Below are 27,293 nucleotides of genomic sequence, written 5' to 3' on the forward strand. Positions count from 1 at the left end.
CATTTAAGCCACACATCTAAAGGATACTATTAAGAGAGACCAAGAGGAGAGTGGCTGACTCAGTCCCAAACCGACCACCCACTCAGAGGTACCCTCTTGCCAGGATATCTCCAGAGAGCCTGTGGTGTGAATGACTCTCTCTCAGATGTACTTGCCATTCAGAGGTGCTTGCCTATCGGCATTCCCTGGAACCCTTAACATTAGAATGCCTGATTTTCCCAGCCAGTCCCTCCTCCCTAATGTAACTGCCTGACAAACCTCAAGATGCCTTGAAACGTGACAGGCTCTGTACCTTCCATTCAGAAGAACTGGCCTTTAAGCAAAATCCACAGTGCCTGGCATTTGGGAGACTGACTTTCCCAACCAGTTACTCCTTTCAAAGGCCCCACCTTAAAGCAAATTGCCTCTCGGGGGACCCCCAACGACCTTACCGTGTGAATGACTCTGTATTAGCACTACTCGCCATTCAAAGGCACTGGTGTATCCGAAATCTTCAGAGATCCCAATAGGGGAGTGACTGACTGCCCCAACCCACCATACCTTTCAAAGGCAACTAAGTGCTAGTCAGGCGTTCACCGTTGACATGCTACAGGCCAGGGGCCTGTCGGAAAGTTTCCAGTCGTTCCCACAGGCCTCTCTGCCTCGGCTCTGGCACGAACGTACCTGGAATAAAAGAGGCTGGGCACGAAAAGCAAGAGCGAGAAGCAGCCAGACAGGTAGACGGGCGGGCCTCGCTGTGGGAGAGGAGGGAGGGCCTAGCAATCATTAAACCTGCTGGGCTTCCATTTCCCGGCAGCGCTGGGCGGGCCTTGGGTCAAGTGTCGCCTTATGCAAATCTCGCCTAGGCTTGGGGCAGGAGATGCTGTGGGCGGAATTCCCCATCCCTGGGTGGGATAAGCCTTAGATCACGTTACACCAGTGCACACCTTGAGCTTAAGCTATTTAAGATTCGTCCCACAGAGGGAGTGGCAATCTTGCCTGCTGAACACACACGGGGCACATCGGATCAGGCTGGTACTGCCAACTTCATGCAGCAACACCAGCCTCCGTTTCTAGACTGAGCAGACCCATTTCCAGCAATCTCTTCTTGTGGATTCACCCCCTGGTTTCCCAACTTGCCGGACCTGAACAGGTATGCAATGCCCGTCTTCTTACATCCTGGGTTCGCCGTGAGATCGTTTCTTTTACATATGTAGCACACACCGAAGCTGTGCATGGCATCTTGGCGCTCCCAATATCACCAAAAACCTGGATCTGTTTTAACGTTGACGTGGATGGTGTGCTGAAGATCACACGGTTTCCATGGTGCATTTGACGAAGCCAGGATTAGATGTCAATCGTTCTATTTTTCTTTGATGAGAGGTGGAGAGTGGGGTGGCTTCAAGTCTTCACTTTTTGCCAGTGTCCTAGAACAGCCCTCTTTCTCACACATATCGTGGCAGACAGTGCGTGGAACTCTTTGCCCACTAACACACTGTGTGAGGAGGGGCACATTAGCCAACGGTGTTTGTGAGCTATGACCATATCTGGTCGCAGCATGAGGAGCTTGGGGGCACAGGACAGCGCGGTAGCTGTGAGGCCATGAACAGTGTTAGATTTCTTGGCGCTCATGGGCATAGGGACATTGCGAGGCACTTGGACTACTTGCACCGGTGATGTGAGGGGCTTGGTAGATGGGGCGCGCGAACAGACGGTGCCCAGGAGCAATGAGCGCGCGAGCACACTGCTTGGTGCACTTAATAGAGTCTGGGATGCTTTGATAGATAGTGTCAGGAACTTGGCAGATAGTGCAAGGAGCTTGGAGCACATTGGAAAGACAAGTTGTGGAGCTATGGCACATAAACACTGTGGGGTGCTTGGGGCACCTGTGCAGACAGTGCAAGGAGCTGTACATTAGAAAGACAGTATGTGGAGCTGTGGCGCTTGAACACTGTGTGGGCTTGGGGCACATGGGCACTGTGAGAAGGTTGCTGAGCTCTTGTGTTCCCTTTCCTGTACACCCCTCCCCCCTCTCGATCATTAACATTGGGGCAAGCGTGCTTCGCACTAGAAAAGGCATATGTAACAGACTGCACCATTGGAGTTTTGCATAATGGCAGGGACCACCATGCAAGATGAGGCGTAGACAGCGGAGATTCCCGCCATCGGGAGACATGCAATGGCCATAGGCTGAGCAAGGAGAGTGTGATTTGTAGGGTATCCTGCATTGCAAGGCATGTAGGGGTGAACTTGGGGCCCCTTGGTGAACACAAGCCAAGCACAGGTAGAGCTCATATATATTTGCTTCGTAGACTAACCCTGAGGTTGACGTCTAGTAGCCGCGCGACTGCGGGGTGGAGGGCGGCAGGCTTGGGGCGGGGATAGGGCGCAGGGAGCAAGGGAGGGTAACACAGGGTATTTGTGAGAATTTCTAGAGCATTCAAGGGCGATTCCAGAGCTTCTAGATATGGTATGTCTGGGTTGGCAGCTGTGAGAAGCCTGAACGTCTAGGGAACCTTTGAGGCTGGATCGAAATGTTACTGATTGTACCCAACTTAGGCTCCTATTTACCTTTCTAATGCAGGACCCTTGTCTTGACTTCAGAAAATCTCTCAGTTTAGGGCCATTTTAGAATCGGCACCTCATCGCCAGATTCAGCCAACTGCCATCTATGCTTAAGGAAAAGTATCAAAGGCAGCACCCACTATGGTTTCTGAAATGGACAGGGCAGCACACCCATGTTGGTAGCCTCCGATTGCCCTCTGGGTGATGGGGCAACTGCATGGTCATTAGGGTAAGGGTGTGCCCTAATTCAGCTGACCAGTTACTAATGTTGTTTACAGGCACTCGACTATATGTGTCTAGCTATCAAAACAAGGGACATTTTACTGGTCAACCAACCAGAAACGACTTCTGAGTTAGACACTTTTTTTTCATTTTGTTTTCTAAGAAACATAATCGAGTGGTAGTTTTCCTACCGCCATGCAGGAGACGTTAACACATCTTTATGCCAGCAAGTGGTTCCAGAAGAAAATATTGAAATTGTCACCTTCATTTTTCAGCTGAGAAGAGTGCCATTTTTTTCTGAGGACTGCAATGTGACCCGTCTCTGGGAGGCAATGGCCCTTTCTGTTATCTCCAAACTCCGCCCCAGACTCAGGCAGGACGTTGAGAGGCATCTCACTTTTCAGAGCTCTTCCAGTCGCCATAATGGCGGTGCCACCTCTGCCCCAGGGCACACGGTTGGGGGTTTTCAAGCCTCTTTGGCAAATGAAGAACAGGAAAGATGCCTTTTGGACAAAGAAAGGAGCTGGGCTGTTATTATCTGGGATGTTTAAAGGTTTGCTGCCACTTAATGACATATCATTGGCAACTACACCCAGGGGGTCGCATTTCTGGCATAGGTTGATAGCCTACATTTCCCAGCATGCAATGTGCGGATGGCTTATTTAGGTTTAGAGGAATTGAGCTCCTTTCGTTTTGGGAATTAGTACTGATCAGAGGACTCTCGAGACCTTGCATGTTGAATTGCCACCATGAGGATATCTAGGCAAGAAAGCTCAGTGGGTGAACGTATTGGCGACAGGTGAACTAAGCCTGTCAGGCGTGCCTAATTGCCCCAGTCTAATAGCTACTGATCATAGTCCATAGCTGTCATTGTATAGTGCTTACTTATGTCTTTTGGCTGTTGTGTAGCGTGTATACTGACGTCGACATGGCTGGCATATTATATCGTCACCCACCTCTGTCATCATATTGGATTTGCTGGCACCCACATTCGAGCCCATGTCTTACATGTACTGGCACCCCAGTGGCTGTAGTATGCTCTTATGAATTAGACTGTGCCCATGTGCTGTAAAGCCTTTACAGTGCGCCAGTCAGTACTGTTTATAATACGGAGGCATCTGATGCACCGGCAAGGGTTAACCTGCTCAGATGTACGTTGGACCACTGATTTGCGCTAGCATGCACTGCTATGACTTGGAATGCACACATATTGAGTAGAGAACGCGGTTGTTTTCAGCAGAATGCAAAGACATCCAATAAAACCCCGGCGAATGCGGTAGAGTGCACTTCAATGGAGTTCTGTGCATTGAGACTGCTTAGAATGTAATTGTATTGGTGGGTTGTATGGTTTAGAGTGCACTGACATGCGTTACAATGCACAGGTGTGGGCCAGTATGCAGTTATATGAGCTACATCTAAGGGTATGTGTTATAATGCTCCTCTATTGGCTAGAACAAGCAGAGTTGGGCTAGGGTGCCTTGCCACGTGTTTAAATGCAGATGCAAGGGTTAGAATGCAGTGGCATGAGTTTGAATTGCTAGCTATTGCCTTCAATAAACAGACTCACATTTTAGGCCGTTATACATAATAAAAATGCATAGGCACAAATAAATCGCATTAATCAGACTGGGCCATAAAATTGTCTCGGGCACCAATGAAAAAGTGGCCCATAGATGCAAATGGCACTTCATTCCTTCTGTGGCACTCTTTGAATAGTACCCAAGGGGGAGTTTTTTGATGAAATGTGATGCAAATTGCGCATTTTAAAATACATTTATCCAGCAACCCTGGTCAAAACTACTAGCTGCAGAGTGAATTAACTCATCAAACTTGCCCAAAGTGGTCAAAAAAGTGGCACACAACAGCATTTTGTATTTTTGGTTTGGCCATGGGTCTATTGCCCTATGGGCAAGTCAAAGCCTGCTAAGAAATGGTACTGATAAACCAATTGAAGTCAGTACAGCTGGTCAGGAGATATAATGACATACACGCTATCACAGATTGAAAGTTGGAACTATCAGAATACTGTTTTAAGGATATCAGGTAATATTATCCCCATCAAAAATATCGCCGTATATATGGTCGTCGGGAACTGCCATAGCCAATATTTTTAGTGGGGATAATATTTGGGGTTATTGGGGTGTCCCCCGCTCCCTTTAAAATAATATGGGAGTTGCAGGGGTGTCCCACACATGTTCCATGCCTTAATATCGCCACAAAAATATGGCAATGTTTTTGTATGGCGATATTTTTGCAGGGATATTAACACATGGAACCGTTTTAAGTAGTTTGATTTGTACGTCTTGATTTGTAAATATTTGCACATCTTCCATCACGATCACCCTTTTCCACATAACTAAACAGCCACTTCTTTGCGACGGCATCATCCTGGGTTGTGACCACCCCTTGACCCAAATGCACCTGAGACCAAGCAGCAATGCACATCCCTGATCACGCCCAATGCAGCCGAAACATGCCTGGGGTGGCTTTTGGTCTGGTGCAGAAGGGGCGTGACCTAGCAGTTCAGGTTAGAGTATCCCCCTTTGGGACCAAGCCTGATTTACATATGGTCTTTCCCCCTTCTTCAGTGCCACAGCAGGTTTACAAACATTGGCTTGAAGGGCGCGCCCAGAGCAGATGTTCTGATGTATCCAACATCTACAATTCATCACTCGACAGTGAAGCCAAGCAACTCCCCTGCAGAATGAAACCCACACACATGGATTTCTGAAGCTACACATGTCACAACAGCCTCGTCATTCATGATGCTCTTTAGCTGTGCTGCAGGCAATGCTAAGGAGTTCTACAGGACATTCATGTTCATGAAGGTTGAACGGTTCCATGTGTTAATATCCCCGCAAAAATATTGCCATACAAAAATATTGCCATATTTCTGCAGCGATATTAAGGCATGGATCCTGCGGGGGACACCCACAAAACTCCTGCATTCATTTGAAAGGAGCAGTGGACACCCCCGCAACCCTTGCTCCCAAAAACTCCAAAAATGATCTCCCCCAAAAATATTGCCCATGGCCGTTCCAGACGACCATATATACAGCAATATTTTTGGTGTGGATAATATGTAGTGATACCAGTTCAACTCCTGCCACAACACATCGCCATGTAGTGAGAGCCGACGTGGCAATGTGCTGTAGACGGGGCAACGTGCTGTAGCCTGCAGTTCCCCTCCATGCCCTGACTGGGGATTGTGCACTTTTGAATGGCAATCTTTTACAAGTCAAGGCCACCTCCCTTCTTTGAAGGAGTTGTCCTATCCAATGGCACCCAGTCAAATATATACAGCAGTGCCCAAGGGTGCAGTCAGTCGCGCCTCATTTGCCTCTTGTGATTTTGCTGTTCAAGAAAGATATCTTAGAAATCATGATTCTTGATGGGATTAGACTTGTTGAACAACTCAACCAAAAGCAGATGAAACTTAGATACATACTCAAATGATCTAGACTTGCATGGCTGGCAATTACACTCTCACAATAACTGATGTGAAGGACCCTCTGTATTACACAAACCCATCCTTGTTTCATAGGTAGAGATACAACCCTCCTTTATTTTCCTATAAGGAAGGTTTGGGCTCTTTAGTCTCTTTCTATGTTAGGATTCTTTATAAGGAATCAAGCATGCCACCAAAGTAGCCGGGCAGCATTCCGTGCCAGCATTCCGTGCCAGTGAGCTTCCTGCCTTAAATTACAGAGAGGTAGAGTTTTGTTTTAGCGCAGTTGTTACTCTCCATTAATATTTTTCACCATTATATAGTAGGCATTTAGCTGGAACATCTTAAATGGTAACCCCCTTTTTTTAATCAAACTATGACGGTAGACGGGTGATTATCAGACTATTCCATTCCATCTGGGGTGGTATCCTTTCTTGATCCTAATTGAAACCCATGTACCTTAGATTTCTACATCCAAGAGTAATTCCATTTGCTTTCATGAGCATTTACTGTTCTACTGCTTAGCATCACTGTCTGACAAGTAGGTCCTATAGGGTTCCCCATCCAAAATCGACCAATTTACTCCCATTTGGACTGTCAAGCACTTATGGCATTTGTGGGCTGACATGTCGGAGACGCCTTCTGACATCCACAAGAGCATTTCCACTTCCACACACCATTTGTAGGAGCCCAGGACTAATATTGTATGTTAAGAAGAGACAGCTTAATCAAGCATGAAGGTAGCGATAGAGAAATCCAGTTGGCACCACCGTGTTTGAGCTAGCTATTGCCTCCACCTTGATTAGCTCTAGGTAACCTGGGCACTGTAGATGTATTGGCCTACAATTCCCATCAACCCTTCCCCGGATATTCCATGGTGAGGGATCATGGGAGTTGTAGGTTGAGACATCTGGAGAGGCGCAGGTTCTCTACCCATAGAGGTCTTCAGATTAGTTTAGCATGTTTACATCCAGATCTCCATTATTTAATGTATTAGCCAGTAAAATATATGTCCACTTTTATTTGTTTATTTTGTTTTGGACAATAAACATATATCTTTGTTTCTTATATGTAAACAAACAAGATGTTTACACCGAAAAAAAACATAGCATCGAGACTGTCTGAGATTATTTGAACCTGAAACACTGATAGGTTTTCTCAGATCATTCAGTTACAATGGGGGTCAAAGGGCTGGTCCAGACAAGTGCCTTGAAGGAACATAAATGACAGTGTGGGGGAGAAATCCTGGTATGTGGCTTAGAACAGGATGTGGGGTATGCACTCACAGAGCCCAATATGGTAATACAGTGCAAAGCGCAGCAAGTCTTCCATTTAAGGCTGGTCCGCCTCTCAAACACCATCTCCTAATGATCCCAATGACATGATGAACGGTCTTGGAATCATGGTTCGTTTGCTTTTATTTGGCTGTAGGACACAATCAGATGTGCCATATCACTGAAACCATAAGACTACCAGAAAAGATACAATTCCCATCATGATGTGAGGGGGCTCAAATATCACACTATGTCACTTCCTGTTATACCATGGATGATCAAAGGTCGAGTAATTATAAAACAGTTAACTCCCCCATATCATCGCAGAAAGTGGCATTACATGATACAAATATATATATATAGTACCCATCATCGAGGTTCAATAATCCCATATAATGTCACTTTCTGCAACCCAATTGAGGGTCAAAGGTTCTAACACAACATTCGAACCCTCTCAAAGGTATAACATGAATTTTAATCACGTGATCTTTGACAACGTGTTTGACCTCTCAGTGGCATCATATAAAGTACAAAATAAGACATTTGACTCTTGACATTGTTTGAATTTTTCAACAATATTTATTTTAAAAGTTCTGCAGTCAGATAAGAAAGCATTGGTTGCGAGGGCAAGACATGAAAATTAAAGATAGCAAAAGATGAAAATCACATTTTGAATACGATTCACAGGAGTTGCAAAGCAGGGCGAATAAGGCAGATTTTGTCTACCCCAAAAACCACAAATGATGTTCAAGTTCCCACTTATTGAACAGCTGTAATACTGAAGGCCGTGACCATCAGGCTAAGGGCTTCATTACGAGTTTGCTAGTCCAGAAAAAGGTGGCTGTAACCACGTGTACCGGCACTGTTTTGGACCGGCATACTACGAGTCTACCGGTACTTGCCGGTAGTTCAGGCTGCTGCCTCCAGATAATTCACTGAAGCTCCGGCACTGTTAGTAACTGTGCCGGTTCTTCATTGGTTCCCATCCCATGGAGTCCTATGGTGCTCCATGGGAATGTGAACATACCGTTACTCCACCGGCAGCTTACTGGTAACCTTGTAATGACCCCTTAAGTGTTGTACATTAAGCAAATGTCTCTGGGAGCGAATCATACCAGAATTCTAAATAGTCTCTGCAGCTTGGTGAGGACTTGTCAATCCTCCAAACAGACCGAGATGAAAACATGACCGATATGCTGTATGTGCTAAAGCGTTTCCCTTTCTCTCCCTCTTGCAGTCTCTCCAATGGCCTCCAGCTGTGAAATCAGCAATCTCATCAGCACCTATGCCAACACCATGTACATGCAGGACCCGGAGCCGCTGTTCTACGAGGGAGACAACCTTCTACCACTGCCCGCCACAGATCTGCCATTTGAGATTCTAGGTACATGCTGGGAGGCGGGATGGAGTAAATGGGCGGTGCCTGCACTAGGGTCTCCGCCACCAAGCAGCATGGGTTCAGGACTCACCCTCCCAAGACGCCAATATGTGGGATCCATTTCAGACATGATCCCAGAATTTAAGTGGAAGGAACCATTCTGCTGGCAATGTCCAGCAAAAACATGCATCTGTCACTTAATAGACGTTCTTCTCACTCGGCCCCTTCTTCCAGGAGTCCCCTCCAAATATTTTCTGAAACTTTGTCCCCAAACTGTGGGGTTCCAGCTAGGAGCACAATGGGATCCGGGGTTCATCATACAGAAACATTCCTAACATAGTCAATTATCCAGAGGTGAGCTGACCTGAAGGGCATCCAGGAGATGTTAAAACAAAAAGAATAGTAATAATAATAATAGTTATAGTAATATGCCTTAATAATCTTTCTTGTGCACCAGACTATTAGGAAATCTCCCTAGTTTCCCATAGACCCCAAATCTCAGCTCAAAACGCAGAGGCCATCATTAGGAGGTAGATACGGCGTGCCTGCTAGCATTAAACCTGGGCAGAGACTTTTCAAAGAAAGTTATCCGGGCTGCGGCAATAGCTCAAGGTCAACAAAGCCTGTTTGAAAACAAGACAATGCTGAGCAGTACCTGCTTAAAGGCTGCAGTCATTAAAAATAATTTGATTTGTTCTCCCTTAAACGTTTCCTACCTGCCAGTAGGGAGTACAGTGGTTTGTTTCACTGCTCAGCGTTGTCGTTTCAGCTCACATCTCTGGGTGCAGGAGAGTTGTGTGCTTTGTAACGGCTTAGAGCGACCTCCTCTTGGATTAGTTGTGTCCCCAAGTACCCCCTAGAACAGGAATGTGCAACATTTGACTCTCCAGATCTCTCCAGATATTTTTGGACTACAACTCCCATCATCCAAAGCCAGCATAATCGATGTTGATGGATCAAGGGAGTTGTAGTCCAAAACATCTGGAGAGCCAAAAGTTGCAGATCCCTGTGTTAGCATAACCCATAAAGTAGAAAACATGCACCCCTAAAACATTGTAAACTGCTCCTTAGAGACCCCACACCACCTACCGAAATGTATTCTCACTGCTCTATCGTTGCAAAGCATTGTGGGTTTCTAGTTGTGCTGCCATACTCGCTTACGTGTGGCTGCTATTCAATTGTGTCCAACTGTGGAGTGTTTAGGGTCTAGCTTTCCAAAAATGTGATGACCATTTCTGCTGTGTGGAGCGATTCTGCCTAACCTGGGCTCTGTTTCTCCTGCAGAGAAGAGCAACTGGTCCAGCGTGCTTCCTTTGCTCTGGAACGAGCAGCACGTGCTGGAGTGGATCAGCTTTCACGTGGAGCAGAACAAGTGCGACGCCAGCACCATCGACTTCTCCCACTGCAAAATGGACGGGAACTCTCTGTGCCAACTGACCAGAGACGATCTTCTGGCATGGTTTGGACCACTGGGCGAGAAACTGTACAACCACCTCTGCGAGCTCACCAGTTGTGAGTGCTCATTCTGCTATTTCAAGTCATTCTGCGGTGGGGACGGCAGGTTAAGTTAGACACAAATTGGTTGGATGGGGTGGGCCAGATATAATCTAATTGAAGATCAGCAAATGTTTTCAGATTGTTCTAGATTGTGGCATGTGGGTTATTTGACATCCGCTGAACTGGTACAGAGAAAATTCCTTGAGTAGATCCCAGTTGCATCTTGAAACTGGGTACTGGTGCTCCCGGGCATCTATAGGTACTTTTATTGAGCCGTATATTTTCCCTTACTTCCCCTGAGTGGACCCATGCAACCCAGTATCGTAAGATTTTTGTATTTGTATTTTATTTGTCTTTTATAGAGCGCCTTAAACCAAAGCGCTGAACAACACGGTACAATAAAATTGAGTATGCAGTTAAATTCAGTTAACGGATCCAGCTGAAACCACTTGTCACTGGTCAGCAGCAATTTAGACCAGATTTGTGGGTTTTGCTAGCCCAAAAAGGCGTGCTAACCAACATTGTAGACCCTAGAAGAAAACGATTGAGTGATGTTTATAACTTCTGGGCGCTCCCTTTAAACATACAACTAGGAGAGCGCTTTGATATGGCATACAACTAACTGAGCTGGTTTTACCCATTTGATGAATTCCCATTTGGGACAGGGTTTCAATTTCTTTGTTGGATGATCCCCGTTATGGCTGACTTCTGTGTTTTCGAAATTATATGATTAGGAAGTGAATGATGTCCCTTAAAGTGGGAGGAGCTTCCCTTAAAGTGAGAGGAGCTTCCCTTAAAGTGGGAGGAGCCTATCTAGCAACACTACTGCTAGAAACACCCCCACACTTGCCCATCATGGCTTTAGAATTATTTGTCTGTCCTATGGATTGGCACATCCTGGATCCCAGAATCCAAGCTCTCTCCATCACATACACTCAAAATGTACATGCCTTGAGATGAGGACTGACTGCTAATGTAATTACATTTGTATTTCCGTACAGACTGGAAGCAATTGATGTTTGACATCATCCCGCCCGACTTGCAATTCGACAACCTGCAGGACAACTACAATTATAGTTCAGGTGAGTCTGAGGATGGTGTAAACATCAACTAACTTCGTATGATGCCCAGTGAAGGGAATATGGCTGGGAAGGGTGATGTGTCCTCTGTGGGTGGTTGCCCAACCGATTATGTAGTCCCTCGTGGGTCCTGAGACTCATCCTGGTTCAAGGCTGCATCTAATTCTCTGGGAAATAGGTATTGAGCAGAGGAGCAAGATTTGGAGGAGCTCTTTTGGTGACGTTAACAGGTGAATCAGAATGGACTTAAAGTAGGGGTCTGCGGCTCTTCAAAGGTTTCGGACAACCATTCCCACAATCCCTCACATTGACTGTGCTGGCCAGAGATGATGGACATTCACGTCCAAAGCATCTAGCGATCCAATAGTTGCAGATCCCCAGCCTAAAGAAACAGAAGCCGAAATAGTATGCTGAAGCCAGAGCAGTTAAGGCGTTCCAGTTAATGGGTAGGAGGTTAGCCAGTGATCAGTCAGCCTACAGCCACCAGCTGCCATGTACATTTAATGATTACTCGTCCAGACATGAAGGATAGTTGGGACAGCAGGCTTGTATAACTTCCTGTCACATGACTAAAATGGCCGCCAAGACTTCACTTCCTAATCCACCATAGTTCACTAGGAAAATGCTGATAAAACAATGCAAGCTCTCATTGGCCAGCAGACTATCCTGTAGGACAACGTGGACATTTTCGATTGGGCTGAGCCCTCCGTCAAGGTTGACTATTGTTCGATTTGTCAGTCCTTTGAATAATAATGTCCAATTGTATTTTCATGACATCATCAATGAATATGGAATTGCCAGGTCAGGTCACTGCGAAACCTCTTCTGATCATGTGCTGTTTCTGCTATGCTAATCGCAACAGTGACTAGACACACATGCCTCCCTGTGTGCAGTAAACACCTCTGCACGCAGGGAAAACACTGGAAAACATGCATTCTGTGGTTGCGCGCCACCACCCTTGAGTTTGTATTGTTCTTTGAGAAGCCGCACTCCATGATGGGCAGGTTGATGACCTTCGCTGTCCCAATGCGGGCTGCTTTACATAGCCCTGATCATGCAGTTAATGCTGTTGACTTATGGTGGGGAAGGAGCTAGAAACAGAGTGAACACATGAAAGACATTAACTGCATCTTCAATAATGACAGTATCTACGGATCAGCTAGTCTTCTTCTCTTGTTCTTTGAGGTTCGCAAGGGTAGCCGAGCTTCAAAGCACTATGAAACTTCAAACATTATGCTCATGCATGCTCGGTGCTTATTTTACCTACGTTCCTTTCATGTTGCTGTATTTTTTTGTGTTTTTTTGTAATTGTAGATGGTGAATTTACATACAGCAAGCCGGCTCTCACCGACCTCACGCTCTGGGACAAGGAGAATTTCTTCCTGGCGCACTCTCCCCACTCTGATGGATGCAGTTCAAGTAAATATCCCCCACCCTCTTTTTTCAATTACTGTTTGTCCATCCGGTTCTTGAAGCCCCGGTATGATTTAAGGCCTGCAACCTTTAGCTTGCCAGATCTTTTGGACTACCACGCCCACCATGTCTAGCTAGCATTGTCAATGGTGAGGGCTCTTGGGACTTGTAGTTCAGTGCATCTGGTGAGCCACGGCTTGCAGACCCCTCGTATAGTGTCTCTATAGCGCTAAGGAGAGTGTGGGTTGCATGAAGGCGCTTGTTGGAGGGTATAAAGAGCAGACGAGTTACTGTCTTCTCGTATAGTGTCTCTATAGCGCTAGGGAGAGTGTAGGTTGCATGAAGGCGCTTGTTGGAGGGTATAAAGAGCAGACGAGTTACTGTCTTCTCTATTCCAGTCCTTTCTTTATTTGCTTTTACAATGAAATGAAAGATACAACTCTTTCTTTATTTTCTGGCCTTGAAAAAACCCAGGGATTTTATTTTGGATATCTTTCTGCACTGGGGTTTATCATAATATTGACCATGTATCTAGCACACACCACAGAATTCCGTGACTGTTGCAGCTTTCAACATCTGCTATATGGCAAACAATCATTAACTATATGTAAAAAGAAGAATACATTGTTAATTGCTGACCTGTTTCATGTCAGTATTATGAAGTGGGCATTATTCAGAAGGCAGATGGCCTGTTTCACGTCAGTTTTGTGAAGAGGGCATTATTCGAAAGGCAGATGGCCTGTTTCATGTCAGGTTTATGAAGCGGGCATTATTCGGAAGGAAGATGGCCTGTTTCATGTCAGGTTTATGAAGAGGGCATTATTCGGAAGGCAGATGGGCAGTTTCATGTCAGGTTTATGAAGAGGGCATTATTCGGAAGGAAGATGGCCTGTTTCATGTCAGGTTTATGAAGAGGGCATTATTCGGAAGGCAGATGGGCAGTTTCATGTCAAGTTTATGAAGAGGGCATTATTCGGAAGGGTATCACTACATAATATCCCCAACAGAAATATCGCCGTAGATATGGCCCTTTGGATCACCATAGGCAATATTTTTGTTGGGGATATTATGTGGGAGCCCACTACTGTTCTTGCATTATGTGTCTAAGGGCAGCGCCAGGCACTTGTCATTCTATATTAGGGGCTCACTGTCATGCAATAGTTAAGTTTGCAGGACAGTGAGCTGGAGGCAAAGCACACTTTATGTGCGCCACCAGGGGGGGCGCCCTTGTGCGGCGGCACCCTCTGAGCACATCTTGAGCCGACGCAGCTTACAGTTACTTTATGGAAACCATTACAATGATGAGGGGTGGGAGAGGAGCAGGCACTACTATTAACCAAGACCCTCTTGTCTTCCTCGATCACTTTATCCCTCTTGAAACATCGGTGCAGAGCCTGCTGATGCAGGTTCGAATCCCGGCAGGGCCAAACTCATTCTTCCGAGGTCGATAAATGAGCACCACACACCGTGGGTAATAATAAGCAGCGCACAGATGCCGTTCGTAGCGCTATATAAACGCTATTTATTATTTAAAACTCCCTTTTCTGCCCACCCCTCTGAATGTCCCGTGTTTGATGTGCTTTTGTTGACCCATTCCCTTCCCCTGGCTTGCCTCTAAGACCCCTCTCTATTCAGCTGGGCATTGTTTTACCGCCCAGTATCTTGTTGCAAAGTCTTTGGATGCCCACTTAGGCCAATGCCCTTTGCAACATTTAAAGAGTGTTTTTTTGGGAACGCTCAGCTGAAAGGAGTTGTGCTCTTCCATGTGTTACTTGGAAAGGGCTAACACCCGCAGAACTCCATCAGCAGGCCAAGTTTTACTTCTCTCGTGTGTGCTCAGTGCATGCCGACGCTTAATTCAAAACTCGGGTCTGGTGTATGCAAGGTCTATCTTGAGTATTGCTTGCTTTGGCTGTGCACCATTGGTGAAAGCAGAAAGCTTGACGCCGGCCTATCAAAATGCGAGATTCCCACAGGTGCGCGCCTGGGGCTGATTTCTGAGGGCTATCAAAGGCGTTGCTGTTTCATGTCTTATTTTTTGTGGCTATCCTTTGATAAAGCAATTAGGGAAATTAGTTTGTTATGGTTTGTGTTTTGCAGGTGTGACACTCAATAGCCCGGAATCCATAAGTTTCGAAGGAAGTGGGAGTGGCAGTGAATCAGATCTGGAACGTTCCGACTCCCAATCAGACCTCTCCTTAAGTGAGTATTGCAGTGGTTTTATACAAAACATCCCCACGTGACATCAGTACACCAATAGCAAAGGAACACAATACAAATTCTCCTCTATGATTAGGAAATTAAGTCAGAACTCACTTGCCCTTTCTACAGTCCTTGTTTAACAACTACATATTTAAACTTCACTCCTCTGGCCTGGCACCAACTGTCCATCTACCACCTCTTCCTTCTCAAAGGAATTCTACCTTTTCTCAGTTTCCCACAGAGGCTCAATGTGACCCAAGCCCTGGTTCTCTCTAGTCTTCACTACTGTGATAGCCTTCCCCTGAATCTTCCTTCCTCCACTCTGCAACCCCCTCCAGCTTGTCCAGAATAGTACAGCAAGACTTATCCTAGGCCTTAAGCCCATGGACCGTATCTCTACTGCTCTAAAAAGTCTTCACTGGCTCCCGGTTGCTGCAGAGATTAAATTCAAATTCCTCTGCATCATCCACAAGTCTGTCTGGGCTCGGGGGTCACACCATCTTCAACTCTATCTCTCTAAATACTCCCCCACTACACCTCTTTGCTCCTCTGGCACCAACTCTTTGTGTGTAAATCATTTTACTATCATTTGGAATAGCCTCCTCTTTCCCCTGCGCCTTGAGCAGGACCTTCTCAAATTCTGGAAGCTCCTTAAGACTTTCCTCCTCCTTCCCACCTTCTCTCCTCTGCTAGTCCCACAGTTGCTGAATCGGTATCCTTGGCCCTTATGCATCTTCGGGGCCTTGACCTCCCTCAACGATTACTTCCAACTCCTGTCTGACCACAGCACTTTACATCTGCACACCCTCCGTTCTGGAGACTCGCACTTACACCTCCCGTGGCTCTGGCCTTGTAGCACTCAACATTCCTAGCACTTCCTCCATTGCTGTCCCACAAGCTCGGACTCCCCAGAACTTACCCCCTCTTCCCTCTTTCTTTCTACACTTGAACATTCTGAATACTCACAGTTGGTTTGTCCCTCTTTCTCTTCCCCTCGGTTCCTAATGCTGTGTTGTAATGTAACTTCCCGCCCTCCCCTGTGGGTGCTTTGAAATAATACATTCTTAATGTTTAAGCGCATAACAAGCAAACAAACAATAAATAAATAAGCTTTGAGTAAAAATAGAGTGGGAGGCTAATGTTCGAGACACACACAGATTAGTGTGGGTCCAACATCCCCTTAAACTCTACAGGGACCAACTGTTCTGGGTGTATCCATGTCGCAGCTAAGGGGTCCTTAGTCTGCATCAATTAAGGAAGTCTCTATCAATAATCAGGCACTGTGTAGTCCTGCGTGCAGTGTTGTAACATTAATTATTCATGAGCTCCAACATTTATGGTAGGGGACTTGCAGGCACCTAAGGAAGTCAAACGCAGTCACTGTGATCATACGCTGCGCAAAAGGGGGCACAAAGTTAAGTTGGACTTGCTTCAAATGTGAGTGGGGAATTTCAAGGGTTTTGTTGCATTCAATCTGATCTCCTTAACCCTCTGGTAACCAAGGGTATTCAAAGAATTTCAAAGGTTTTTTTGCTATGTTTTATTCATTTTAAATCTAATCACCTTAACTCTCTCTTAACTAAAGTTTTTTCACTGAATATATTTACATATATATTTGCAATAAGGTCGCTGACGAAACTGTCATTTGCACGTGGTGCAGTTTTGGTTTTGAAGGCAGAAAGCTTTATTCCTCCCTTCATCCCTTGTCTAATAGATGCGTCCATGAACATCAGTGAAAGCAACCTGCAGCAACAGAAGCGCAAGAGGGGGCGGCCGAGGAAGATAAGCAAGGAGAACAGAGACTGCCTGGACAGCAAGAGAAGCAAGCATTGTAAGTTACACCTCATTTGGCTCCATTGGCAGGGGTTCAGGTGCTGCAACTAAACGTGCTTTAAAGTCATCTCAGGATTATGGACCATGCAGAACATCTTCATCCATCACTTAATGTTATACCATAAAATCAATTTAGGAAAAGTCAACTTTCTGCATAACATTTGACATTAAGTCATGTTTTTATTGGATAGTAAAGTATGCATGACCCTTTGTTCTGAATTAAGACAGAAAGGGCCTCATAACGAGTTGGGTGGTAAATTGGTGGTAACACAGCTGATTTTCCTTTGTTATCTATTCCAGTTAATGTCACTTTGCCCCATTGATTTACCATGGACTTGTGAGTGGTGCCACAGTGGTCGTGGTTCCATTTGCAGAGTCCATAGGATTCCATGGATAATTGTTGATAATTACCATTGCAGTAATTTCAATGATTTTTGATCGTAAACTGGGTGCTTTACCTCTGCTTTTTGCTTGAGGTACAAACTCCACTTTACAGCCAAAACTATTACAGTTTTATAGCAGTGCAGTACTGTGGTAGTAAGTGGCCGTAACATAATTACCACTATTTTTACTGCACCATTATACTTGGAATGAGGCCCATTTTATATATTGTTATCATATATATATATATAACTGATTAAGTCCATTGGCTAAAGAGACTTGATGCTGTGGTGCATTATCTGTTTTGCTTTCAATTACAAAATGTATTGTTCATTCTGGAATCTCAACGTGGGCTTTCTCTCCGCTTCTGGTTACAGCAGCCAGAGGGTCTCACTTGTGGGAGTTCATACGCGACATTCTCATCCACCCGGAACTGAATGAGGGGCTGATGAAGTGGGAGGATCGCAGCGAGGGCATCTTCAAATTCCTGAGGTCGGAAGCCGTGGCCCAGCTATGGGGTCAGAAAAAGAAGAACACGAGCATGACCTATGAGAAACTCAGTAGGGCAATGCGGTACGTATATGAAACCTTAGACGGGCTCCAAATCAAGCGTCTCTTTGTGGGGCACGTGGATGATTCTACACATCATTGCGCGGTGTAGCAAACAGAATATTGTCGATGCCCTTGTCCCTGCCTTTTATGGGATAGTAGCAGATTTTCTGTTATAGCTCCTCTCAACCACTACGGCTTGAGTATTCTTTACAATTCAAGGATGGTCCAATCATTAGTTGAGACAATCCATCAATACATGGAGAAAAAGACATGAATATCATTTAGAGATATTCTCCAAATATGCCCCTACAAACATATTCTCATGTTCATTCCATCCTTTGATCTTAATGGTAGACCCCATCCACATTGGTGTCTAATTCAATGTGTGGCCTGGAGAGGTCAATGATATATCACTGGTCAGGAAAAGCAATATAGTGATAGATCAATAGTCAATTGTTCAGCATTAGGGGCCATTCACCTCTTATCTAAAGCATTGAGGGCTAGGTAAGATGGTTTCATACAAAACACCTACACTTCAAATACAAATAAATGACTGGCTTTATGAGTAAACAGGCCTATTCTGGTCTCTTTAGAGAGTCTGCCCCATACATGACCAGCTGACACAGGATGCCTTTCTCTGGGTCCCTACTCTGGAGCCAAGTTCTGTTGCCTAGATTGGCTCTAAGAATGGCACATTTCAGAGGACACACTAATGGCATCTGACCTTTGTTTCAATCCTGTGCCATCCAACGTTGCCATTATGTTCTGTCTATGTCCCCACCCCCTCAATCCACTTTTTTCAAAGAGATCATGGTCAATATTTCAAATAACATTACTCCCATCAACATTCTTTCTAGTTTAATAAAGCTTTGTCTTTCAAAGAAATACAAGTGTGAGCACAGAGGCAAGCATTTATCGAGAGCTGTTTCACAATTTTCAAAATGTTGTTGGACAAACCCTTTCTAGTCAATAACACAAAGCATATTCTTTTTTTAAAAGAAAATAGGACCAACAACTTCCCTATGGAGTTTGGGGTTGTGCAGGGTTGCAGAAAAGAGTGAATAATTGACACCACTGATACCCATACAGGGGTCAACCCTTCTATGTTGAACAACCATTCTAAAAATCATTGTTTTCCTGTCTTTCCTTTTATAGGTATTACTACAAGCGTGAAATCCTAGAACGGGTCGACGGAAGACGGCTGGTGTACAAGTTTGGAAAGAACTCAAGTGGCTGGAAAGAGGAGGAGACACTCTGTCACCAAAGCTGAGAGGCTAACTACTTGAGGCATGGCCGATGCCTCATGGACTCAGCTGGCTAGTTTCAGCAGACTCAGGAATTTAAACGTGGCACAACTTTGACTTGACTAAAGCGGGTCTTTCAGCAAAGTGACTGTGTCAGTATATGAGAAGACATTGACAAGGAGCAGCATTCTGCGCCTCCTGCAAAGTGTTTTTCAGACTCCCCGCCTTTTCTTAAGGGCAGCAGTGTGTGCGCCAATTATTGAGGCGCCTGGTAACTTAAGCTGATATTTTGGCTTACGTAGGTTGTTGTAAACCATTATTATTTTTATTTTTAATATTGTAAATAGCGTTGTAAATAATCAGGCTCGATAGCTCCCGGTGTGGTGCCTATGATAAAGATAGGCAGAAAAAAACTTTGGAACCAGGAACTGCTTGCAGGACTAAATAGTAACTCTCAAACCTGAGATTTCAAGAGTAAAATACCTACGACTGTAAACATCCTTTAGGAAGTTTTGCCCTTTCTAGTCTATTTTTTGAGTACTACATCGAGGCTCTTAAATGCTCATTTGAGAAACTTGTGCTAAATGCAGAGTGAGATAAACACTCTTGAGGAATCTGTGAATTCTTGACAGTGCCAAATTCATCAGGCTTAGCGGCCTGTCACCACGTACACGATCTGCAGAGAACATTTCTCAGTGTCATAGGCAACAAGCAGAGGATTTGGTCAGTGTGATCATCTTTGGAGCCATTTTTAGGACCGATGTGGCAGAAGTGTGGCATATTCGGAGGTACAAGTCAAACAATGTTAACATTTCCCTGAAAAAAGTAGCCTATTTGGCCAGAGGGAATTGTCCACAGAACAGATGGATTCAAACAGAGGAGCCCGCAATCCTGTAGCTCTATGACTTTCATGGAAGTGACACATCCCACCAGGGAGAAGATCCACACATCCGTGTCCCAAGCACTGAGATCAGGGCGACCACCTTCAGGATCATGTGGTGGCCTAAACTATTGTTCATTAGAGCCTTCAGAAGACTCTGTGCAACAGCTGGAGAGGATTCTGATCCACCATTGAACAGTGTATCCTTGTGCCTAAACTCCTTCATGTTCTAAGGGCCTTGCCATGGCATGCCAGAGAATGCAAACACTCTCTCTACCATTAGGGACAAGGTCAGGGTTTGAGTTATTTTCTGGAGGCAAAATCTCACCAGACCGTACACTCAACACAGAAATAGCTGACAATATTCTTGAAATGCCCTTGCTATTTGGTCCTCGAGTAGGATCAAGAAGAAAAGATTGAACAAAACCTATCCAGAGGCATTTAGGCCCAAATGCTGCAAGACTAGAGTTATAACAGTAAATTAATGTATTTCTAGAATAATGTATGATCTTTAGTGGTGTGTTTGGCCCACTTGTTGCATGTCAGTATCATGTTATAGGAATATCAACATGTCAAAATGACTGCTGGGTGGGATTTTGTCAAGATTAGGGTGCAGAAAGAGGTGCGCTGTGGAGATTTTGAAACTCCTAAGCATTTGTCAAGAGATAAACTCCGAGGGCACCCGATTGCCAAATACTTGCTGCTCTTGAAATACGAGTGTGTGAGGCTTTCACGTTTAAGAACTGTAGGAAGGGCTCCTGTAATTCACCTCCCCGCTCTAGAAAGCAGTGGCCGATTTCAGTTGTGTCAGCCAATATGCAACTCAGAAGGAAGCAGGTTCTGTGAATACTGCAGTCCAGGTGCTGCATGTTGCTTTGTGAACACAATCCTGCCCTGCAGAGCCTTTTCTCTAGGGTGAGTTCCACGTGCTATTAAAAAGGTCCTTTATGTTCTCAAAAAAGCCATATTGTGAAACCGCAATGTACGAGTTGCTCATATCATCTTCCGGTTCAAAATGGAGCTTCTGGTCTATTTACAGGGTGAAAGCCAGTTTTAACTTTGTCATATGCTCACACTTAAATCAAAATAACTTTCATCCATTGCTTGATAAACTTGGATCCTGTATTTTCAATGAGTGTTTCATCCAGAGAAAGAGATTAGGTTTAACCAAATACAATTATGTTAATGATAAAGGTAGAGCATTTGAAAATGTGAATTTTAACTAATCAGTGTGGTATATGTAAATGGATAATACACGCATAAGATGCATGCCCTTTTCCGAGCACCTTTTGCAGATCTCCTAAAATGTGAGCTTCACCAATTCACAAAGCCTATGATCTAATAACCATGGGGTTCTAGTCTCCCTGATAGATCAAAATCTAAGCACTCAGGATCCATTACAGTGGTTTGTTAGGGAACATTAATTCTATTGTATTAAAAGAATGAGCCTCCTTTTGGGTTTGGCATTAGATCAGTGGTAAATCCACAGATTTACCACCAAACTTGTTTACCGTTTCCACCATTTGGGCCCATGATATTACTACAGGATTATGTGCAGTGGTGTAAATTCACATTTTTTGAGTCCATAGATTTACTGCATGTAGTAATACTTTGTGGTAAATCTGCTATGTTTTGGAGGTAAACTGGAGGATTTACCGCTAGCAAAATGCTGGTGGAATATTCAACACTTTACCTCCAAATCTATAATATGGCTGTGCAGTAATGTGGCGATAAATTGGTGCTAACTGAATTTCGGCCATTTTGTACTGCACTCCTAATGAGGACCAAAGTTATTTAAACAGCATATTTTATTGGGGACGAGGCAACATTTTAGAATTGGTAAGAAATTCTGAAGGACATTTTTTAAAAGGGTAAAACAACGGACCTTTAACCTTTCCAGAATTATACTGTTTGTAAAGTTTGTTTATCACCAAGTGGACAAAAACACACATTTTAAACTTTGCCGCAACAATGTTTATTACCACTTTCCTACTGCTGTATTGAGGTTTGCATGTTTGCGAGTTTTGACGAAGTTGTGCAAATGGTGCAAATTGATGCACTATGCATTTGGTGTTTTTATGTTTATGGTTTATTTTGATTGGCTCCAATATTTCCCCCATAGAATAAAACAGTTGGAGTTCACTCTGGGGAAGCTTACATTTTTGATCTGCAACATGTTCTCCAACTTCCTTACTTCAGCTCTAAATGTGGCGGAAAAACAATTGATGGTCATATGTTGATGGCATCACAGTTTGCAAATTATCTCCATTGGCTTAAACACATAAGAAATAATAATGTCATCAAATGTGAGATTGTTTGTTCCAATCGAATACAGAGCCGACAAAAATTAGTAGAAGGAATTAATTAATATATTTAGAGGTAATGGCTGATATTACCAACATATGTGGTCAGGGAAAACACGCTACATCCCAGGTCTTAATTAATGTTAATGTTAATGGCATCCATCCTGCAGAATGGGTTGTTTTAGGATACATGACGTATGAAACAGGCTTGATATTAGTTTGCCCATCGGTAGGTATTTGATGGCGTAATGCAGAGCAGAAAATATGTAACTAGTTTATTTTTACCTTGATGTGATATTATTTACTTGTGATTTCTTGTGAAGGCACTTAACATTTATTTTGAAACTGATTCTCATTGTTTTACATATTTTTGTATATTTGTATTTGTATATAGAATATATGCATTCAGCTGGTCTGGTATAATTAACTTCTTGAATTTGTTATGTTTTAATTATTTTTTCATATACAGGATAGACTTTGTATCTAGAGACTTGTGATAACATGGTAATATGTTAATGAAGTTAGACAACATCTTGTACATCCTTTCCTTTGTTATCAATTAATATGTTTTCAAATAAAATAATTAAATAAACTCAAATATCACATGTGGACAGTCATTTTCTGTCAGTAGAAGGAATATTTCTTCGATACGCTTTATGAGTAGCATTTAGGTCTGGACCGAGCCAGCCTTGCTTACGTCCAGATCGAAGGTATATGCAAAATAGGAGCCTGTGTGCCAGTCAGCTGCTGCCTCTTTTATAGCCAGTGCATCCTGGTGAGAACTCTGTTACAGCATTGACCATTTTGTAAGAGCCAGTGGAGTTGTTTAAGTTGGGAGGGGATATGCTGAATGGTGTTTGCTTTGTTGCCCAGTTGCACTGATGTGTGCTCTAGCACTTTGAAGCATCCTCTATGTGCTAGATGAAATGACCAGTAAGTATCTTAGACCAAATAACCAGACAGACCCAAGGAAAATGGTGAAATACAGGCCTCATTAGGACTCCGGCGCTATTAGCACCATGGTCCATGCCGGAATCCGCCATGGCGGAATGGGGAATCACCACCCCATTCCGAGGTTGGTGGGGCGGTAATTCCCCATGCCACCATGGCCATTCCCCATTCCCATTTTTGCCCCATAGGGCTCAATAGCAATGGGGAAGGCTCTAATTATGGTACCGCAAATTGCGGTACCGTAATTAGCACCAAGGTCCCTTTGCGGGTCCCTACTTTAACGGCTGGTAAAACCAGCCGTTAAGGTCGGGTCCCGCAAAGGGACCTCGTAATTAGGCGCTAAGTGTTTAACGGCGCCACAGCCTTTTACGGCGACGTTAAACACTTAGCGCCAGGGTCATAATGAGGCCCTTAATCTTCAACGAAAGAAAGCAGGCAGATATAACAGCTATCAAAATAGATGCATGAATGTTCAATCTTTCTCTTGCTTATGCAGAGTTTATATAATTTTTCTTATGTCATTTGTGATGTCATCCTACGTGGTATTTTGCAAAACCTATTCACGGGAGGGATTGGATAGGGGAACATGTTACTTATAGAATTATATAAGAGTTAATGGGCCTCATTACGACCCTGGCGGAAGACCATGGTGCTATTAGCACCATGGTCCATGCCAGTAAATTACCGACTCTGCCATGGAGAAAGGGGGAATTACCACCCCATTACAAGGTTGGCGGGGTGGTAATTCCCCCTTCCTCCATGGCCCTTCCCCATTCCCATTTTTGCCCCATAGGGCTCAATGGGAATGGGGAAGGCGCTAAGTACGGTGCCGCAAATTGCGGCACGGTAATTAGCACCAAGGTCCCTTTGCGGGTCCCTACTTTAACGGCTGGTCTACACCAGCTGTTAAGGTCGGGTCCCGCAAAGGGACCTCGTAATTAGGCGCTAATAGGTTAACGGCGCCGCAGCCTTTTACAGCGCTGTTAACCCATTAGCGCCTGGGTCGTAATGAGGCCCAATATCTCATTGGCTGCCCCTTGTCTGTAGGTCACAACCTGAGCTAATTCTACATACATCATATACTGATTATAGCAGAGAATATGGCATCAGACTAATAAATGCAACATTGTATGTAAAAGTGCGTAGCAGGCTTTATGATTGGTTGGCAACTCCATCCAACCTTGGACTTTGGGCTTGCTTAGCAGCACATGAGTAAAAACGAAACCTAGGTATTTGAGCTGCGTCAGCTGGTTCTTTGTTTTCCCAATGAGTCCATCACATTTTATCGACCTGATCCTTTGTCAAGGCCTACCATTTGTAGTTGACCTTGTAGTCTACTCACTGTTCTGGAACATTTAAGGAAGTATGGGTACGCTACTATCCCCATCTGGCTTTAATGAATAGCCCTTGTCTTTTACTTCTGAGTCACGTGTTAGGAGACCGTGATTTTGTCCATTTTAGCCTTTCAATTGCTGCTATTTGATTCTATTATGCTGATTGTCATTGCTCCTCTTGACCTCTAGAGACTTGCTCACTCCATCTCACATAGGCTTTTTCCTTTTTGGTTGTTCAACAAATGGCACATCCAAATGTCCTTGCCTCTACTAATCTTAGCAAAAATATGTCTTGCACAAATGGTCTGTTCATTCGACTCCCTTTGTGCCTTACATCCATCTCTCGAAATAACCTCCTTGATTCCACGTCAAGGTACTCCCTTCTTCTGCACACAAAATCAGCTTAACCAGTTCTTTGCAATCCTAGACTCGTTTTTTGAAGTAGCATGGTTGATTCCTAACACAGGCCATCGTCCATTTTCTTCCAATGGCCTTCCTAAACGTTATTTATATACCTCTTTTTAGCAAGCTTCTATATGTTTTTTCTACCTTGTGTTACAGCGTATTTACAGTTATTGGTCAGCAGGTTGCTTAACCTTCTTATATTCACCATCACTTCATCTTTAGGTAAATGTTTCTCTTAGTGCTTTAATTACATCATCAGTCTTAAGTACTTTCATACCATTTCGGCATAGGCGCATTCGTCTTCTTTATGACATGATTCTGTTGTCATGAGACTTTACTTAGAGTTCATCCATATTACCCAAAGCCCCATTCTGGCATCTTGGCAGTGGGCATCCTTCCTGATAGCATCCTTCCACTGCCTCAACGTGAGGGTATATTCGGAATGGTTGCCTGAGTGCATATCGTCTCTCATATACTCAACACGGTACAGGAATATTGCATGGATTCATACATAGGTTTCCAATTGTAGCTCTTTGTCTGCTATTCCAATATGACAGCGGTGAGGGGGCAGAGACCAGGGAAAAAGTGTTCACCTGCTGCTGTACCGGTGTGTTTCCCCATATTGTGCTACATTGCACTGGATGTTTTTTCCATCTGGTCACAATGTGCTTGCACATATACCGTTAAATAATGTGCACCTATTTTAAAATAAATAATAAGTATATAGGGTCTATATAATTATGTTCACCTTCACATTAGGGCTAGGATTGCTATGCCAACATCTCAAAACAGAGCGCCAAGGTCACTATAATTAGATAGGCCATACATATATAGTAAATATTTCTAATGACCAAAATATGAGTAAGCTACTCTTTAGTATTTTCCATTCATCCCAGAGACCATGATTGATGTGCTTCAGTGCCATGAGGTGCCATGGCCAATCTCAGCACGAACCTTGTCTATGGCAGACACAAGAAATGCTGTGATTGGCCACAGCATGTCTCCAGCTAAAAGCTGCACCCAAATCGTCCCAGGCCACCGGTTCCTTCAATACTGCTGTATTAGACGGAATGGGTTGAGTAATGTCAACATGTACACAAGAGCTTAATTTCTCTCCCATGACCAAAACCAACTTTGCCCATTAAAGCTTCTTCTACAACCCATTCACAGATATGGAGAAAGAGAAACATATCTGTCAAATGTATTCAATGGATATATCAACGGATGCTCTTGTGTCCTTATTGCAGGGTGCCACCCTGTTAGAACTGTCGACACGCACAGCGCCTCATGAAGGACGCGGACAGGGTAGCAGTTTCTGACACAACTTTATTCAAGCTCCAAGTGACTCCAACTGCTTACCCTTATGTCCCTTCCTTCTTGCCCGCTCCTTTGTACCACCCACAATCCAAACACTAGACAGTCCTACTCAATGAAACGGATGCTATCAGGCTCACAGTGCAGCGCAAACATCAGATCACATGCTTGATCAGTGGACTGCCTGTGGTGGCCATGTTAACATCAGGCGTCTTCAGACTATGGGTTTAGCTGAGTAGTTCATTATTTCCAGCAATGCAATTTGCCTGTACAAAGATGGCTATCACAGTATACCATGGCCCTTTCCATGTCATTGAAACACTTTGGTTGTGCGCCTCTTTGTTTTCAAAAGTGGCAACGGAGTGACAGCATAACTATGGACAGTGGGGTTTGGAGAGGTTTTGTTCTTGTCCTTGATTTGGCCTGCAATGAGGGTTTAGGTGCCTAAAGGTGAGTTGTGCAGAGGATGCTCTGTCAGTCCATCTTCTGCTTGCCAGCCATTTTATGAGTGAAGGCTGGGTCAGGGTTTGAAAATCATCCTTTCTGAGCGAATGCTTGTCTTAAATCTGCTTTAAGTTTTACTTGCTCAGACACAGGGACTGTTTGCAAGGGTGCACTGGGAGCCAAACGAGGCCCTGGAATTCTTTTCTTTTTTCAAAGTGGCCCCATTTGAACCGTGCAAGCTAATGTAGGAAGATTAAAGCTTAACATTTATATGGAGGGTTTGGGTAGATTCTCCCCTAACACAAGTAAATAGGAGCAAATGGTACATATCCATATATATAAGGATTACAGAATATTGTTACATACTCAAACTTAAAATGTAACATCTATATGTTAAGACTGAGGAAAAATATACATACCAGGCCAAAGAGCTTTAGGGTATGACAATGACATGGTTGGGTGATTGGGAGAGAGGATACCTAGTGCAGAAAAGCAGGCAACATTACTCTTAGTTCGCTGACGTGTGGGAATTGAAGGCAGGGTCTAAGCTTCCCCTAGTCCCGGTTCTAGCCTTCAAAGTGGCTTCAGAGCGACC

The 27,293-nt window shown here is 44.3% G+C and overlaps 1 protein-coding gene across 1 annotated transcript; it reads left to right on the plus strand.

Moving 5' to 3' along the window:
• The first annotated feature begins 957 nt into the window (after positions 1-957).
• On the plus strand, positions 958-22,848 carry ELF3 (E74 like ETS transcription factor 3). The gene is made up of 9 exons (XM_069633585.1): positions 958-1,132; positions 8,726-8,872; positions 10,151-10,378; positions 11,365-11,445; positions 12,757-12,861; positions 14,956-15,057; positions 16,772-16,888; positions 17,649-17,844; positions 18,979-22,848. The coding sequence occupies exons 2-9, from the start codon at positions 8,734-8,736 to the stop codon at positions 19,091-19,093; spliced, it is 1,083 nt and encodes a 360-aa protein (XP_069489686.1). The 5' UTR covers positions 958-1,132; positions 8,726-8,733; the 3' UTR covers positions 19,094-22,848.
• The last annotated feature ends 4,445 nt before the right edge of the window (positions 22,849-27,293 follow it).

This window comes from Ambystoma mexicanum, chromosome 13 (assembly GCF_040938575.1).
Source record: "Ambystoma mexicanum isolate Mex_15411 chromosome 13, UKY_AmexF1_1, whole genome shotgun sequence".
Lineage (NCBI taxonomy): Eukaryota > Metazoa > Chordata > Amphibia > Caudata > Ambystomatidae > Ambystoma > Ambystoma mexicanum.